Genomic DNA, 17404 nt, shown 5'->3' with positions numbered 1-17404 from the left:
CCTCCAGAGTAAGAAAAAGGGCTAAGAAAATCACTTTGGACCCCACACACAGCCCACTTATATGTTGCTCTCTGGCAGCGTAACAGAGCACTCAGCACCAGAACAGCCAGTCACAAGAACAGCTTCTTCCTTAAGGCTATATTGAGTGTGAACATTTAAAACTCTCATAACTGTACTTTTTCCCCAAAACATCAGAATTGTATATCTTTAAATAACATCTCAAACTGTACACTTGTAAATAACATGTCTATTCATTCATAAATCTATTATATATTTTTCTTATTTATATTTATTACTGTATTGTATTATATTTAATTTTTTGTCTTTTTAGGATAATAATATTAGTATTGTGTCATAATGCCTTTTATCATCTAATTTCTATGTATTTCTGTACTTTCTTCTGCACTGGAAAAAATACCTTGACCTTGTAGTTTGTAGTCATAATATGATCTGAGGATGGTTTATGAGTAAACTTGTGCCTAAATGGCCTGCTAAATATGTGTGGGGGGGAAATTAATGTTTTTTAGTGTTAAGAGGAATGGTGTTTTGTTAGCACAGTTATGAAATATTATACATTATCCTTACTATTCTAAAGTAATTTTAAAGTGCTCATAAATATTCAAATACATGGTGGGTAAAATTTGTCTCTCAATTTTGTATTGACCTTCCAGTTCTACAATAATATTTCCTATAACTGGGTGTGTTTTTTTTTAGATACACATTTGGTTTTTGGTTTAATGGAAATGTTATGATTAGAAGTCTTGATAATTCGGTCCAGGACAGGAAATTACACATTTTGACCTTAAACAGCAGCACAAAAAATGTTGATGTTCAGGTTCTAGAGGGCAACGTAAATACCCACCTGTTCACTGGAAAGCCTCTCCCCTCCCCCAGCCTGGGCAAGTATTTAAAGATTTTTTGAATCTAACTAAGTCACAGCCAGGCATTTGCTTTTGTGTCTTGTCTCCCACTTCTATATTTGAGACCATTTCTAGGACGACACTATGTCTTTCCCCTATAATTCCAGAACCCTCAGTGTTTATGGAGGAGCTGGTGGTCGAGGAACCCGGATATCCTCGTCCCCCGCCGGGTTTCTTCATTCTTCTCCAAGGGGCTTCAACCTGGGTGATGCATTAGACCCGTCCGCTGATGAGAAGGCCACTATGCAGAATCTGAATAACCGCCTGGCCTCTTACCTAGAGAAGGTGCGCTCACTGGAGAAGGCCAATGCTGAGCTGGAGCGCAACATCGGGGAATGGTATGACAGCCGCACTGAAGTCACATTTGACCACACCGACTTGTTGGACACCATCAAGGACCTGAGAAATAAGGTGAGTTCAGGGTAGAGTGGGGATCTCAGACAGAGTGGATGATACTACAGAAATGACATTAGTGTTCTTCTCTGTACTGTATTAAACTATACACTCTAAAAAATGCTGGGTTAAAAACAAACCAAGTTGGGTTGAAAATGGACAAACCCAGCAATTGGGTTGCTTTAACCCAGCGGTAGGGTTAAATGTTTGCCCAACCTGCTGGGTAGTTTTATTGAACTCAACTATTGTTTAAAAATTACTGTATTGCTTAATTAAAATTAACCCAAAGTATGTTGGAAATTAACATTTATTAATGTTCAATGAATAATTATTAAACGATAAACATTTATTAAATTTCTTATTAATAAATTTATATTAATAAATTATTAAACTATTAAATTTATACTATTAAAATATTAAAGCTTATTAATAAACATTCACCTTCTGTCTATTATTGTTGCCTCTAATTGCATCTGGTTTTTAATTTCCCAACTATTTTGGGTTAATTTTAAGCTAGCAATTTTTAAACAATAGTTGGTTTAAATAAAACTACCAGAAAGTTGGGCAAACATCTGCTGGGTTAAAACAACCCAATCGCTGGGTTTGTCCATTTTCAACCCAACTTGGGTTGTTTTTAACCCAGCATTTTTTAGAGTGTATATATATTATATATAAAACGGTTAGTTCCTGTCCTTGATTCTGATTGGATAAAACACGGCTATGACCGCTTCACCCAATGGTTCTGTGTATCACTACACAACACCCTTAGCAACCACTCTTAGCAACGTAAACTGTAAAATCTCAATTGATATTGTTCATTGAAGCTTACTGTATTATGTAGAAGAGTATTGTGAGAAATGATCGAGTGAGCGAGTTTATTACTTTCATTCATATTTAACATTTCATAATAAAAAATCTGTTTAAATGTCCGATGTATCTTGTCCTTTTAACAGTTAAGGGGTTTTCCCGTGACTGACAGTGTTAGTCAAAGCATTTGTCAGTTGCGTCTTGTTCTGTGTTCACAACAATTCTTTCAATGTAAAAGTCTTTGCTTCTGACTGACAAACTCATAAAGACAGTCTTTGCCGCCATTTAATAGTGTACTAATGTAACTTCTGTTGCTGTTCACGATCAGGGACTATTTTTTCCGGGCGGAAGGAAGGCTTTTAGTCAGAGTTCATGAAAGTTGCATTGATACATATATTTTTGGCTTTAATATTTATATTGTGTAGTAACCATTTTATAAAAGCAATAAGGCACTCAAGGCTAGTGCTGTATCGTGAACAAGTAACGGCTTAAGGGGCTGCAGGCACTCCGCTTCATGTCGTGTCTAGCAGCGCCCTTCAGCTGTGACTTATTCATGATTCAGCACAGCCTCTCGTATTATATATATATATATATATAATTATTGTTGTTGTTACAATTATTAAAAACATTCATTCTAATTTGACACTAATTCTAACATTAACACTAACTGACTAGTCTGAGATGGTATCTATAGACAAATATGCTTAGACACAGACTGAACCAGTTTTGTTTGGATTTGGCTTTAGTTCCACATTCTGTGGTTGTACTGTATTCCACAGTCACCAAAAACCAGTTCTAAAAATAAAATGACTGCAGGTGCCATTGTGCAATAGACTAATCTGCTTTTTTCTTCTTCTCATTTTCTAAATCAGTGCTCTGGGGGTGTATATTCTGTAACCTGTTAAAAAGACTGATATCTTTGCCACCTGCTGTATAATAAGACTTTTTCTTTTTTACTGGCAGATCCAGTCAGTTTCTCTAGACAATGCCACAGTCGTCCTGGCTGTGGACAATGCCAAATTGGCTGCTGATGACTTCAAATTAAAGTGAGAAACAAAATATTGTAAAATATTGTCTTGTGATTGATTTCATTGGTCATTTATTGGCAATTTTTTTTTTTTTTTTTTAACAATCTCTTCAGGTATGAGAATGAGCTGGGTATGCGTAGGGTCATTGAGGCTGACATCGCCAATCTGAGAAAAATTCTGGATGAGTTTAGTTTGAGTCGGTCAGATCTGGAGATGCAGATTGAGTCTCTGAACGAGGAGCTTATCATGCTGAAGAAAAGCCACAAGGAGGTAAGATATATGACACACATTTCCCATCTTAACCTGTCTCATTGAAGAATCTTCTGTGGGGTTATGGTGTTCAGTTCCATAGTGTATTATTACATATTCTAAAAGAGCAAATTCTAGCTTGTAAACAGCAATGCTATTACCATGACAGGATTTCTATTCAGGGCATTGCCCATGAGACTGGCCATTCAGATATTCCACCCACAAATTGATTCCTATTTTACACAAAGCTGTTATGTAAGTCCAAGTAAGTTGGAAACATTTCCACTGAACTGTATACAGTAAATATAACCATAGTGATGTGGGATGTGATTAAGACTCATGGCCGGTAACCACTGTTCAAATAAAGCATTTCTCATATATTTATTTCCGTTTGTATGCAAGCTCACCGGTTAGCCTACTACCTTTGCTTACTGCTAGCTGATTAGCCTGCTAGCTTAGCATATATGCAAGTTACACTATACTTCACTACCATTATTTGTCCTAATTACTACTAGTAGCTATATTTCACATATCTAGAAGAAGATATTGCATAAAGCTATGCATTTTGAACTGCTACCAATATTGCACAGCTTTGAAAATGTGTGAACATGCTATAGACAACATACACAGTTTCTGCTCTGTGATTTGTAAGTCATTATGGAAACATAAGGATTCTGTTTCAGGTTCATACTTTCTGAAAGGCCCATTTAATTCAAAAGTAATGGATCTTCCCTCAGTGTGAGATTCCACCACTCCTCACATTCCAACCTTCCCACAGACAGACAGGCACACACCCTGGTACACACTGAACACAGGACAGCTAAAACCTGGCCTGTAACTGATATCCATATATAAGATTACCTTATATTGAAAAGTGATACGCAAACTTCAAATCCTGTAGTTTTAGTTTTTGTGCATACACTGTAAACCCGGATAAGTAGAATCTACTTAAAAAAACCGAGGTAACTCGTGAAGTGGACTACATTCAGTGTACTTAAGCCCATAATGGAATGGAATAGAACATTTAAGTTGAATTTACTTAAAAAATTTGAGGAAATTTTTTTTAAAATATTTTTTGGCATTGGCTGACCTGTACTGCCAGCATATCTGCCAAGGTGTATTGCAAAGAATTTGGTTTCGTCTTCGAGCCAGAAATTGTCGTATGAAGCATAGGCCGTGGAATCATCTTGCGAAACCAGGGACACGTGTGTTCCTCTGACTCACAATATCTTCCTCAAACCCAACCAGTGTTCATCTTCAGAGACATATAGATAAAGTCAATGCATGTTAATTCATTCATTGATTTACAAGTTAACTGACTTTTTGTACCTGGTAAATGTCCAAATCCATCCAAGTACTGTGACCACATTTGTTTAAAGTCAATGAGACCATCGGTCCGTCTCTGTATTACTGTCCATCCGCCTTCCATGTAATCCATCTCACAGAACACCTGTTAGACGGCCAATTGATGACACTTAATTCATCATGTGTAAACCTAAATCCATGTTTGATTTGCTATTAGTTTAAAATAACTGTGGTTGGAAATTTTTAAACAAAACTAAACAGAGCTACTTTCCTCAAATGAAACATCTGTGTTTTCTGGCTGAATTATATAAATTCCACTAGGGATTTTTGGAGAAACGACACCTAGTGTCTCTTTGATATCACTACAGTCTTTTCCTGTGAAATGAAAAGGAATCAACTATGAGGATGTAAATATTTTGCAGAAATGTTGACAGCATGTTAATCATCTTACCGTGGGACTCCATGGGCTTCACGGATAAGATGTCACTGTTGCTTCTCTGCACATCTGAACTGTGTGTGTTTACTTGCTCCATTATCTAAAATAGAAATCAAAGCAATATGTTTGAGAATGCAGAAGAAGATATGTGGTTTAAAAGTTTGGAAATTTTAGAATACCTGACTTGAGAGAAACTCCAAAGCCTTCTGCTGTTCATCAATGAGATCTCTGATCAGCTTCCTAGTGTTTCTTGTATATGACACCATGCTGGAGATGAACTAAAATACACAAAATGCATAAAACTCTGTGCCACAATGAGTTGTGAAGCAAAGTAGTAAATAGAAAATGAGAAATCAAAAAGCTTACAAAGCAGGAGTAAATATTTAGGAGGAATAGGAGGAAATATTTTAATGTATGCACACAAAAAAAAAAAAAAAGAAAAAAGAAAAAAAGATGAAACACCTATTGCACAAGGAATGCTTTTCATCACTCATTAGCTTTGCAGTCATTTCACATGGCACAGTGCACTTGTCTTTGCCTGCGTCTCTGTGATAATATTATTTTTGCCCTTGAAGAGAGACGTACTCAGTATCCTCAGTTAATATATCAGGTTCATTGTGATAAGTATGGCTACTATTCTGTTAAGACAATCAAAATATACCACACATGATCACACATGACTCCATCTGGAAAAAAATTTGCGATTTCGTATTTTGTTTTTGACCCTCTAAACTTACCGTTGGACAGGCAAAACTTGATGATATTAAGTTGTTTTAGCTCAAACAAATAATTACAATAAGATAGGCCATTAAAAAGTACAGTTTACTCAGGATTCATAATTAATGTAAAGAAATGATACATGTTTAAGTAATACAAACTCAGTTTGTTTGAGTAGACACTACTGATTGGACTTAAAAACTCAATTACAATAAGAAAGGACAAGAAAAAGTTCAGCTTAATCAGAATTAACAAGTAATGTCAATAAATTAGACACATTTAAGTAATATGTACTCAATCTCTTTGAGTTGAATCAAAATCTGCGTTTACAGTGTACCATACAGTAAATGTACATAAAAAGTGATACGTTTGCAAGATTATTAATGTTTTGAAAGAAGTTTGAAGTTTAAATTGTGAAATATTCTATTTTATTTTATTTTTCCCCTGTATAATGGCAAAGCTGAATTTTCAGCATTTGTTTTTTTTTTGTACTTTTTTAAAAATTATTATTAACACTGTTGAAAGTGGTTGTGCTGCTTGTGGAAACCATGATAGTGTCTATTTTATTTTATTTTACTTATTTTTTTAAGGATTTTTTAATTAACATAAAATTTAAAGAACAGCATTTATTTGAAACAGAAATATTTTTGTAATATTATAAAAATATCTTTTTATTTTCAATTTAATGCATCTTTGCTTAATTTCTTTCTTTTTTTTTTTTTTTTTTTAAATCATAGTGTTTCCAAATTTTTCAACCTGTCATGTATCTAGATAGAAAGAAAGTCTGTTTAAAGTCTTTAATTTTGGTATTTTCTGCATAAAAAAACAATTGAAGGACCAATTCTGAAAATGAGAGGTTAGGTTACTGTAAAGCGGCCATTTCAAAGATAACAGTTTCCACACCAGAAAAACACACAGGGTCATTAAGAGTGTTCCTTCCTTCCTTCAATTTTTCCCCTTTCCTCTTGTTCTTCTGCTGTCAGCTCTGCTGGGGATTTTCCGTCCCATTACATCATTTTAAACTAAACAGTAATATCACTAGGGCTCTTGGGTCTACGAAAGGACATCATTCATTTAGTATAAACAGAACTAGGTGCACACATAAACCTCTTCAAAAAAAATCCCAACTGATAAAATAATTTTTAATAAAAAAATCAACCAGGGAAAACTACACTTTCTCCTTAAATCCTGAAATCGTTCAGACATGTTTGGGATTAAAAGGCTATTGGCTCGTCCTACCACTCCCACTTCTTTTTTATTCTTATTAAATCTACAGATAGAAGATTAATACCATGTCTGCATGATAAAACAATCTCTGTCTCTGTGCCAAATCACAGTCTTTCTGATGTGTGTTTTCACAGGAAATGGCCCTGGTTAATGCTGAGGTTGGATGTCAGGTGAACGTTTGTGTGGATGCAGCGCCCTCTATGGACCTGAACCAGGCCATCAATGAGATCAGACAACACTATGAGACCATGACTGAGAAAAACCGTAAAGACCTGGAGTCCTGGTATGAAAGCAAGGTGAAGTTAAAACCACAAATGCATTTGTATTTGAGTAACTTCATTATTATGATTAATTATTATTTTGGGGGAATTTTACTGTGCTTACTGAAAATGAATACTTAAACTTTTACTTAAGTACAATTCCAAGGAAATAATATTAATTTTGAATAATCAGAATTAAAGATTAAAACATTACAATGCAGAGTATATGTTTGCCAGGTTATCATGACTTAAAAAAAAAGGAAATTTTTTTACACAATACCCAATATTTTACTTAAAGGTGCAATATGTAAGATGTACCACTAGGCCAGTGTTATATATTTTGTTCACTTGAGTACTTACAATATCCCAAATGTTTTTGTGAGTACCATGCTTTACCATGTCTATTTTGTCAAGTAGCTAACATAGCATAATCAGATGCAGCTTTATTTTTAGTAACCGTAATACAGAATTTTCTCCATCATACAATACGTTTTAAAATGAATTGCATGCCATTTATCAACACAAGCCATCCAGCATTTAACATGATATTCTAATATTAATCTAGCTTACTGCAGTGTGTCTCAAACAAGTGTCTAACAGCAGCCGCCAAGCGAACACACAGAGTAACATTATTGCATAATTTTCAACACTCTCAAATGTATCTAATATGATAAACAGAGCTGTCTTACCCAGAGGTATCAAGTAACAAAGTACAAATACTTCATTACCTTACTTAAGTAGAAATTTCGGGTAGCCTATCTATACTTTACTGGAGTAATTATTTTTCAGAAAACTTTTTACTTCTACTCCTTACATTTTCACACAATTATCTGTACTTTCTACTCCTTGCATTTTAAAAATAGCCTCATTGCTCCTATTTCATTTCGGCTTGTTTTCATTCAGGCTTGGAAAAATAAAAAAAAACCCTATACAGATAAATCGCGCCATCTGGATAGAGTGAATTTGATTGTGGTTGGATGAGAATAAACATATACCATTCTGACACACTATTGGTTTGTACGCGATCCAGCGCACATGCACGTCACAAATCACGTCACACTCCAGCAAGGATGACAGTATTGGGGGTCGTTACTCAAAAAAGATTATTTCTTAAGAGTTATTATTTCTCTACCACTGGCTCATTATGGCTATCAAACGGGTGCTTTCTCTTCGTCCTCCGCAAATGAAGCTAGGTAGTTCGGTAGAGAGACGTTTGAATAAATTAGCGTGTACACCGGTCTTTAAACTTTTTTTTAGCGTGACCCTTTTTATTTACGTGACCCATAGTCATATAAAACCATGTAGCTAAACAAGCCAAAACGAGTTAAGCTGTCTTTGCTGGGGACTTGCTCATCGTCATGGCAACGGTTCATGGCCAGGTCAGATTACGTCAGGTCCTGCGTTCCATTCAGAAGGGCTCATCCCTATGCCCTAATCCCTTCAAAGGGTTTACCCTCCAGAGTGAGAGCTTCGAAGGGATGGAGGGGTCAAATTACTCCTTTTTTGGAATGCACTTCTGCGACATGTTAACGAGACAGTCAAGGAGGATAGATTGTGCAAGCTGCGCTCTTTGTTTAACGTTATTTATTTTGGGTTTATCGCACCATAATATATATTGTGTCTATGTATTTGAAACATTTGAATGGACTGATAAAGGGAGCTGTAAAGTATTTTTGTAGAAGTACAATGTCGTTTTGACCATAATATTGTACTAAATCTAACATATTACAAAATTATAAAAATATTACAGTAGTATAGAAAAATATTATACATAATTTATAGGTAAAATTGAGCTCCGAGCCTCCTGTACCCATTCTGTGATGACAAACAACTCCCCTGTGCAAAGGCTCATGGGGGCCCGAGGTGTCCATCAGTTGTACCCTTCAAAATCCTTTATTCCGAAGGGCCCTTTAAAGTGGCCAGTTTTAAACACTTCGGTTTGGAACAACCCTTCAATATGGCGTCCATGATTGTTTTCACTCCGAAGTGCTCTTCATAGGGCGATATATCCCGTTTGGAATGCACCGAGAGTTTGTTGCCATTTGTTGGATGCTCAGACGACCAAACAAGCGCCGATTAAACATGTTTAGTCTGGTAAGAACAGACTCCGACCAACGCCAACAGGGTTATCACACCTATCCAACAAACTCCAACAGACGAGTGCGGTGTGAACTGAAACAGCTGAAAACTACCCGCATTTGGCGAGTATTTGGAGTAGCCTAAGCTTTTGTCCTTAATGGCATTTTTCCCCCTACATTACTTTTACTTTTATAATTTAAGTAGTTTTGAAACCAGTACTTTTACACTTTTACTTGAGTAAAAAGCTTGAGTTGATACTTCAGCTTCTACAGAAGTATTTTTAAATCCTAGTATCTATACTTCTACTTGAGTATTGAATGTGAATACTTTTGACACCAGTGGTTAGCCTCATACTCATGACCGAAAAAGTGGAAGCGGCGTCAGGCCAAAGCGGCATCGCTGCTCGTGAGGCGTGTGTTGCACAATCGCTCCAGCGGCCTCGTTCAGCTCCCTCAACACTCGATCCTGCACTGCTTCATACTACAATAACGTTAATAATCGCATCCATGAACATGATTTCTTCCCGAGTCCTATCCCTATTCATTTGCACCGTCCATTGAGGTGAAGACCACATGTCCCAAGATTCCGTGCTCAAACTTGGCGTCATCAAGCTACGCCTTTGTTTTGAATAGACCTCTAGCGACCTCTAGCGGACAGAAATCTTACATGTTGCACCTTTTAAGTAAAAGGTCTTAAATGTCTGAAAATAACTGATTTGGTGCTTATTCACTCATCTGTGATTAAGATAATAAAATATTGTTTTATAGTAGGATGTTATTATGCATGTGATGTTATAGTTGTTTTTGCTGGTGTGAACTGCAGATTGCCACAGTGCAACAGGAGGTGGTCACACATAATGAAGATCTTCAGAACAGCAGAACAGAGCTGAAGGAGTTGACAAGCACCTTACAAAGACTACAGATTGAACTGCAGACTCATCAGAGCATGGTACCCCTACACACCCTTACAAATATATTTATTTTTATAGCAAAAAAATAGAGTTGTAGTTTAAAGTGAAGAAGCAATGCAGCATAATTTCCAAGTCTGTAGCAACATGTCTAGGCAGAACGTGTGCCAGGCTGCTTTTTTTTTTTCTGTCCGTGAGCTCCAGCCTCTCCCCCTCTAGTTCATCAACCAGCACTCTGCCAGCTTTAAGACTTTAAGAGCAGTCAGGGGAAATGTGCTGTAATTTCCTATGCTTACACATTTAGAAAAACAAGAGATGGACTGTTTAAGTAGAAGTGTCTCCAAAGTGTGGGTTATTAGCAATGTTTATATATAATTATGCCCTAATGCACCCAATAACATTAAACAATCACTGTGTATTTCATTATTTTGATATATATAATGTCTATCCACAGAGGTCAGCTCTTGACGGTAACTTGGACGGCATAAAGGCCCGTTACAGTGACCAGCTGGCTAGGCTTCAGGCCACTGTCACAAGCCTGGAGGACCAGCTTAGTCAATTTCATGCTAACATTAGCAACAACAAACAAGACTACGAAACGCTGCTGGACATAAAGACCAGACTGGAGCGTGAGATTGCAGAGTACAGGAGACTGCTGGATGGAGATGAAAGGTGATGCTTGGTGATTTCATTTCGTAATTTTGATATCTTGTGATTTTGTGGATGCTGATTTAGACGTTAGGAAAAAATGACTTTACTTACACCAGCTTTCTCCCTCTGGTTTTTACAGACATTCCCACAGTAAGTGACTACGTTTTTTTGTGGTATTTTTTGTATAAATATATTACCCGATAAAGCTTTGTAATACACTGGTAACTCTCTAAAAATCATCTCTCATTGTCTGTTTTTAGAAGTTGTCACCAAAACAATCACAGTGGAGGAAACCATTGTGAATGGGAAGGTTGTGGAGAGCAGCGAAACCGTGGATGTTAATGAGCAAAATGACTAATCTGCTCAAAAACCTCAGCGAATGACATCACATCTTACTAATGCTTCTGACCTCTGTAATGCAAAATTGAACAGTTAATGAAGTAATTGGAAGTTATATTATGAACATGATTAAATGAATGTAATTTAGGTTTTTTTTTTTCAGCTTTGTTTCCCAGTGTTGAATGACAATCATGTATACCTGATGTACTGCAAGCATGCATAAAATGTAGCATCATCCTTTCATAAACAAAATAGGGATAAAGAAACAATGCTTTCATATTGACTTAAAACAGACAAATCACAGTCGTGTTTCTGCTCCATCACTGATTTTATTCTTAACAATTGTGTAGCACAAGGCCTGAAGACTGGTGGATGGGCGGTCTTTGGTGTTTGGTGTTTATTTTGTAGTAGATGACACCACTTCCCCATCAACAATGTCTTCAACAATGGTCTTCACCATGACGGTTTTGGTAGAGCTCACTAGTCCTCCTCCTCCTCCTCCTACACTGAAACTTTTAATGGTGACAAAGAGAGAAAATGTTAATGTATATTCCTCAGAAATGGTAAAACCCAATCAAAAAACAAACACACACACATTCACTCATTTTACAGTATCACTACCAGACAGCAACATAGTGTGGTCCAGATCCGGCCCACATCTGGTATATGTGGATTACATGTGGACCAGATATGGGCCAGATCTGGGCCATCACTATGTTGCTGTCAGGGTATCTATCTTCCACCACCTCCTACCTGCTTGCTTCTCCATCCAGCAGTCTCCTATACTCAGCGATTTCCATCTCCAGCCGGGCCTTGATGTCCAGCAGCATTTTGTACTCCTGAGACTGCCTGTCCGTGTCGGCTCGGACCTGAACAATCTGCTCTTCCAGACTTGATACATGAGCCTGCAGCTGAGACAGCTGCATGGAGTACCGTGCTTCTGTGTCCCTAAGAGTTGCCTCAAGAGACCCTTTCTGTAAAATAGAATGGAGGTGCTGAGTATTTATTAGTGCAGAGCGGAATAAGAAGTATATTTGTTGGGTAAAAATGGTAGATGCTCAACCAAAAAACAGTTTAAACCAGCCTAAGATGGAATTGCCATTCTTCCTTCAGGATTATCTGATTTCAGAGGGGTTTTGGGGCACTTGTTGACCTGGCTGCCTACTAAACAAACAGAACACTAGCTTTTGCCAGACTAGCTTAAACCATTGCAAACCCGCTTAGAAGGGTTTAAAATGTTTATTTCAGAAGCCATTACCATCTTGCTATAGATGTATCCCAACACAGTCACACACACTTACTTTACTGAGTTCAGATTGTAACTCGATCTCCAGGCCCTGAAGGGTGCGTCGAAGCTCCGTAATTTCAGACTTGGACATTTGTATGGTCTCTGTACTGGCCACAACTTCCTTAGTCAGTGTCTCTGACTGCAGATAAATAACATTCAGAGTTTAGTCAAGCATCTCTAATGATCAAAACTTGATTGTTCTAATTTTGGCTAGTTGACAAAACACATTTATTTGCCCTCTTCTTACCTTCGTTTTGAACCAGGACTCTAGTTCACGTTGGTTTTTGGCAGCGACGGCCTCATACTGCTCACGAATCTCAGCCATCACACGGCTGAGATCTTCCTGAGGAGCCGCATCCACCTCCACGTTCACTGAACCAGTCATTTGAGAGCGCATGGCTGCCAGTTCCTAGAGAGAGAAGAAGAATTTGAGATGATGTATGGCCCCTGTGGCACATTCCTCAGATTTAAAGTGCTTTCCAGCCCCACATTTGACTGCTTTGTTAGTTCATCTAATGGCAAGGTCAAAGGAACATGTCTGTTTTGGCAAGATCAAAAGATCTTGTTTGTCAATCAAACAGTAATATCTTCTCATGATTGATTTGGACAGTTTTTTTTTGTGGTTTACCTCCTCATGGTTCTTCTTGAGGAAGATAAGTTCCTCCTTTAAGCCTTCAATCTGCATCTCCAGGTCAGATCTTGCCAATGTCAGCTCATCCAGGAGTCTCTTCAGCCCAGCAATATCTGCTTCCACGGATTGACGCATACCCAACTCATTCTCATACCTGAATGGTTCAAACCAGAGCAGTTTATTAGCAACTTTTCACCAAAGTAAGAGCAAAAGAAGTTTCATACACTGTAGGTTTGGATTTACTTGGTCTTGAAGTCATCAGCAGCTAATTTTGCGTTATCAATGGCCAGGTAGACTCCTCCATTGACACGGGTGGCATCTTGGATCTGTCAGAGACAATAGAGGATTCAAACAATGATGTTTTTGCAAATGCAAAGCACATTTAGCTTCCAAATATGCATTATTGCAGATATTGTCTGATACATTCATGGGATTGTGGACTTTTGTGCTAAATTTTAGTGCTACCATGACATACACAACTGTACAATGCACTCTAATAGCTTTGTTTCATTGTGACATGCAGAAAACCCAGTGAAGACATGACCACACCCATAATCCTGCAGCTATGAAAATATACATTTCCTGTGCAAGAGATGTTGTAGGGTTTTACAGTAGCAGTACCTTATCCTGCAGGTCGCTGATTGTGGCCTGGTAAGCAGAATAATCTCTTGCAGCAGGCGAGGTTTTGCTCTCCAGAAACTGTCTGATCTTCAGTTCGAGATCTGCATTGGCCGTCTCCAAAGTGCGCACCTTCTCCAGGTAAGTTGCCAGGCGGTCGTTCAGGTTCTGCATCGTTGCTTTCTCATTGACGGTCACGTTGAGGTCCATATTGCCTCCTCCAGCGCCACCACCAAAGCCAAAGCCTGCTCCACCACCAGCACCTCCTCCAAAGCCATAACCTGCTCCACCACCACCGCCACCACCAGCTGCAAAGGTGCTTGACACAGTGGAGATACGGACCCCGTGGCCCCCTGCACCCCCATACACGCTCCCACCACGCATGGCGCTTGCGTATCCACCGCCTCCGACGCCCATCAGTGAAGACCGAGACTTGCTTCCTAGAGAAGCACCCCGCAGGGAGCCTCCACCGAAGCCTCCTCCAGAAGACACAAAACTACGGCTGCTGAAGGACGTCATTGCTGGGGTGCAGAGAGTCTTTTTGCTGGAAGGAGAGGGAATGTGTGCACAGACGAGGCTGATTGATTTTTATATGTTTGTGGGATGAGGTAAGGGGTGGGTGGAGGTACAGATGGAGGAGGGGTGAGGGGAGAATATGAACACAAAACTTAACTCTCCACCCAACACATGCCTGAAGGCAGAGGATCTGGCAGGTGAAATGACAAGAACTGTTGGAATGATCTCTGAGAGCCCACAGCCCAGGGCTATGAGCAAAAGACAAGACATATACACATCTTATCTCAAAATATGCATGCATATATAACTTGACATTTTTTCACAGGACATGATTGCTTTGATGTGAGGGACAAGATTTTCCCATGCATGTCTGAATAGTATCTCATGTTACCGCCATACGGTCTGTGTTACAGGATTCATAACATGTTTGCTGACAGGATGACCTGCGCCTGCCAGCGGGGTTTCCAGGACAACGGAGTGCTGGATGTGATAAACACTTATAAACAGCAAGCTAAAACCACACAGTGAAATGGTCTCTTGCACATGGAATGCTGCCAGCTTCCCCAGAACAAACCTCCCTTTGTCTTTTTAAACATGAACAGAACAAAAAAATAGTGAGCGAGAGAGAAACATTTTCCAAAGTGAACTTTTAAATTGCACAAGAGCCATCTGGAGACGTGCTAGCATGGTGCCGCTAGTCTTGCGTAACAGTCTTTTTCTGAGAGCTTTAACCGTGAGTCAGATACACCACTCCAGAAGGCTTTACTTTTATCTCAGAAAATTCTCATATGGCTATAAGAAACTTTCAATTGAGGGCTGAAGCTTTGCTTTGGAAAACATGACCATGCAATTCAACTAATTAATTATTTATCTGCAGTTAATGAAGCATCGTTGAAAAGGCTGTGACATGAAGAAGTACATTAGTATCATAATTGCTAGTTTGAATACATTTACAAAGGTCACATTGTACATAGCCGTCATTACACAAACAACTGAAAACAACGGGGCTAGGATTACTGAAAATGGATCTAGTGTGTGTATCAAGTGATTTATCGATTTTAACTGAGTGATTAATGCGCCTGCGGTTATAAGGTGTAGAGTGATGTGAATTTCATGAGATACTGAATGACAAGATGAATCTGATCCATCTGCTTGTTCTAAACAAGCTCTTACCTGCTTACCGGCAAGCTTATTTTGAATCACAAATTCAAAAAATGTCTTACCCGGATTAAATGATTGCCTTGTTACTGCAAGACTGCTAGCTTTTTGATTTAAAGCACATATTTATGTGCATGCTTTTGTGAGCTTGCCATGCAGGAGTTAATCTTTTAATGACTCAGTCAGCCTGACTTTCACTGTGGGAATTTACTACTGATAAAACCGGCAACCCTTACAAAAAATAAGTTTATTCAAGTGTGCAACTTTTAAACTGAACTTCTTTTAAACTAAAAAATAAGAAAGTATACTTTCAATGTACTTTTTATGTACTTCTCAGAAATATAATCAAATTACACTTAAGTATATTTGACTTATACTGACAGAAAAATCTGACTATATTTGGCCTTTACATGTAACCAGTATTTTGATCGAGATATACTTAAACACAACTACAAGCCAAATACTTGAATACTTAATTATACTTTTAAGTTTTTGCCTAGTTTTACATACTGTCTTATAAACTTACATGTTCAAGTTTAGTTTATAGAGTAACAAGTCAGCTTTGGGGTGAAATAGCTTACAGAAAATAAAACGTATGGAACTGAACCTGATCTTCTTTGTCCACAGTGATAATAACCTACATAGATACTTGATAAAAATGTTGCATTTTTTATTGACAGTTCTTTCGAGGTGTAACAGTTTTGTTCATACTTAATTCATACTGGCTTCCAAGCCATTTCCAGAAGATAACATTTTAAATCTCATTACAAAACAGGGAGTGCGCGATTTAAAGGGGCCGCGCAGCCTGAATCGGTGCATAGTTAATGATGCCCCAAAATAGGCAGTTAAAAAAATCTATGGGGTATTTTGATCTGAAACTTCACAGACACATTCAGGGGACACCTTACACTTATATTACATCTTGTAAAAACTGGTTCTAGGGCACCTTTAAAGTGCAAAAATTATATATATATATATATATATATATATATATATATATATATATATATATATATATATATATATATATATATATATATATATTAACGATACGCGTATTCGTATCGAACCGTTCGGTACGAGGCTTTCGGTTCGGTACGCGGTACGCATTATGTACCGAACGGTTCTTTGGACTAATTAATTACATTTGGAAAATAAAAAAGTTTGTGAAATATAATATTATGCGTTCAACCAGGTAACCCAATAACCCAAACGACGTAACAGGCAACGCCCCTGAAACCCCGAAGAAAAAAAAACCCACCAACTTATACCTTTATGTTATGCTGCGTTCAAACCGAACGCGTCTGGGGCGTATATAAAAACTATAAGTATGATGTTAAGTTCACTTAAAGAAATCTTACAAGTATACTTGCTGTATAAAACTACTAAACTAGTAGTTTACTGGGAGTATACTTCAAAGTGTCTTTCATAAATTAAAAAATGTGCAACTAGTAAACTATCAGTATACCTATAAGTTCACTTGTAGTATCTTTGCAGTACAATTGAAAAATTTAATAAACATGTACTCAAAGTTTAATACTGTTGCACTTAAAGTATACTTAAAATATACTTTTATACACTAAAAAGTGGGCCAACTTAGTTTGACGTAGTATTGAAATATACAGTTAGGATATATATGATACACTTACAAGTAAACTACTAGTACATTGATATTAGTATATTTAAAGTATACTTATATATATTGAAAATATATTGAACTTTGCTAAAGTATACTTAAGGGCTTAGTTCACCCAAAAATGAAAATTCTGTCATTAATTACTCACCCTCATGGCGTTCCACACCGTAAGACCTTTGTTCATCTTCGGAACACAAATTACGATATTTTTCATAAAATCCGATGGCTCAGTGAGGCCT

At 37.6% G+C, this 17404-nt stretch overlaps 2 protein-coding genes and 1 pseudogene across 2 annotated transcripts; 1 reads left to right on the top strand and 2 right to left on the bottom strand.

Annotated features, from left to right (window-relative positions):
• The first annotated feature begins 1004 nt into the window (after positions 1 to 1004).
• krt98 (keratin 98) lies at positions 1005 to 11483 on the top strand. Its single transcript, XM_067388431.1, has 8 exons — positions 1005 to 1331; positions 3084 to 3166; positions 3262 to 3418; positions 7217 to 7378; positions 10244 to 10369; positions 10783 to 11000; positions 11119 to 11129; positions 11240 to 11483. The coding sequence occupies exons 1-8, from the start codon at positions 1005 to 1007 to the stop codon at positions 11335 to 11337; spliced, it is 1182 nt and encodes a 393-aa protein (XP_067244532.1). The 3' UTR covers positions 11338 to 11483.
• Positions 4131 to 6405, bottom strand: LOC137021829 (angiopoietin-related protein 5-like; annotated as a pseudogene).
• Positions 11484 to 11605: 122 nt separating the features above from the next.
• On the bottom strand, positions 11606 to 14420 carry krt15 (keratin 15). The gene is made up of 7 exons (XM_067388428.1): positions 13859 to 14420; positions 13481 to 13563; positions 13235 to 13391; positions 12854 to 13015; positions 12620 to 12745; positions 12072 to 12292; positions 11606 to 11830 (listed from the first exon to the last, which is right to left on the bottom strand). Exons 1-7 carry the CDS (start codon positions 14372 to 14374, stop codon positions 11716 to 11718), a joined length of 1380 nt encoding a protein of 459 aa, XP_067244529.1. The 5' UTR covers positions 14375 to 14420; the 3' UTR covers positions 11606 to 11715.
• Positions 14421 to 17404: the final 2984 nt, after the last annotated feature.

Source organism: Chanodichthys erythropterus, chromosome 6 (assembly GCF_024489055.1).
Source record: "Chanodichthys erythropterus isolate Z2021 chromosome 6, ASM2448905v1, whole genome shotgun sequence".
NCBI lineage: Eukaryota > Metazoa > Chordata > Actinopteri > Cypriniformes > Xenocyprididae > Chanodichthys > Chanodichthys erythropterus.
The sequence above is the reverse complement of the archived record's forward strand: the minus strand, read 5'-3'. Positions and strand labels throughout refer to the sequence as shown.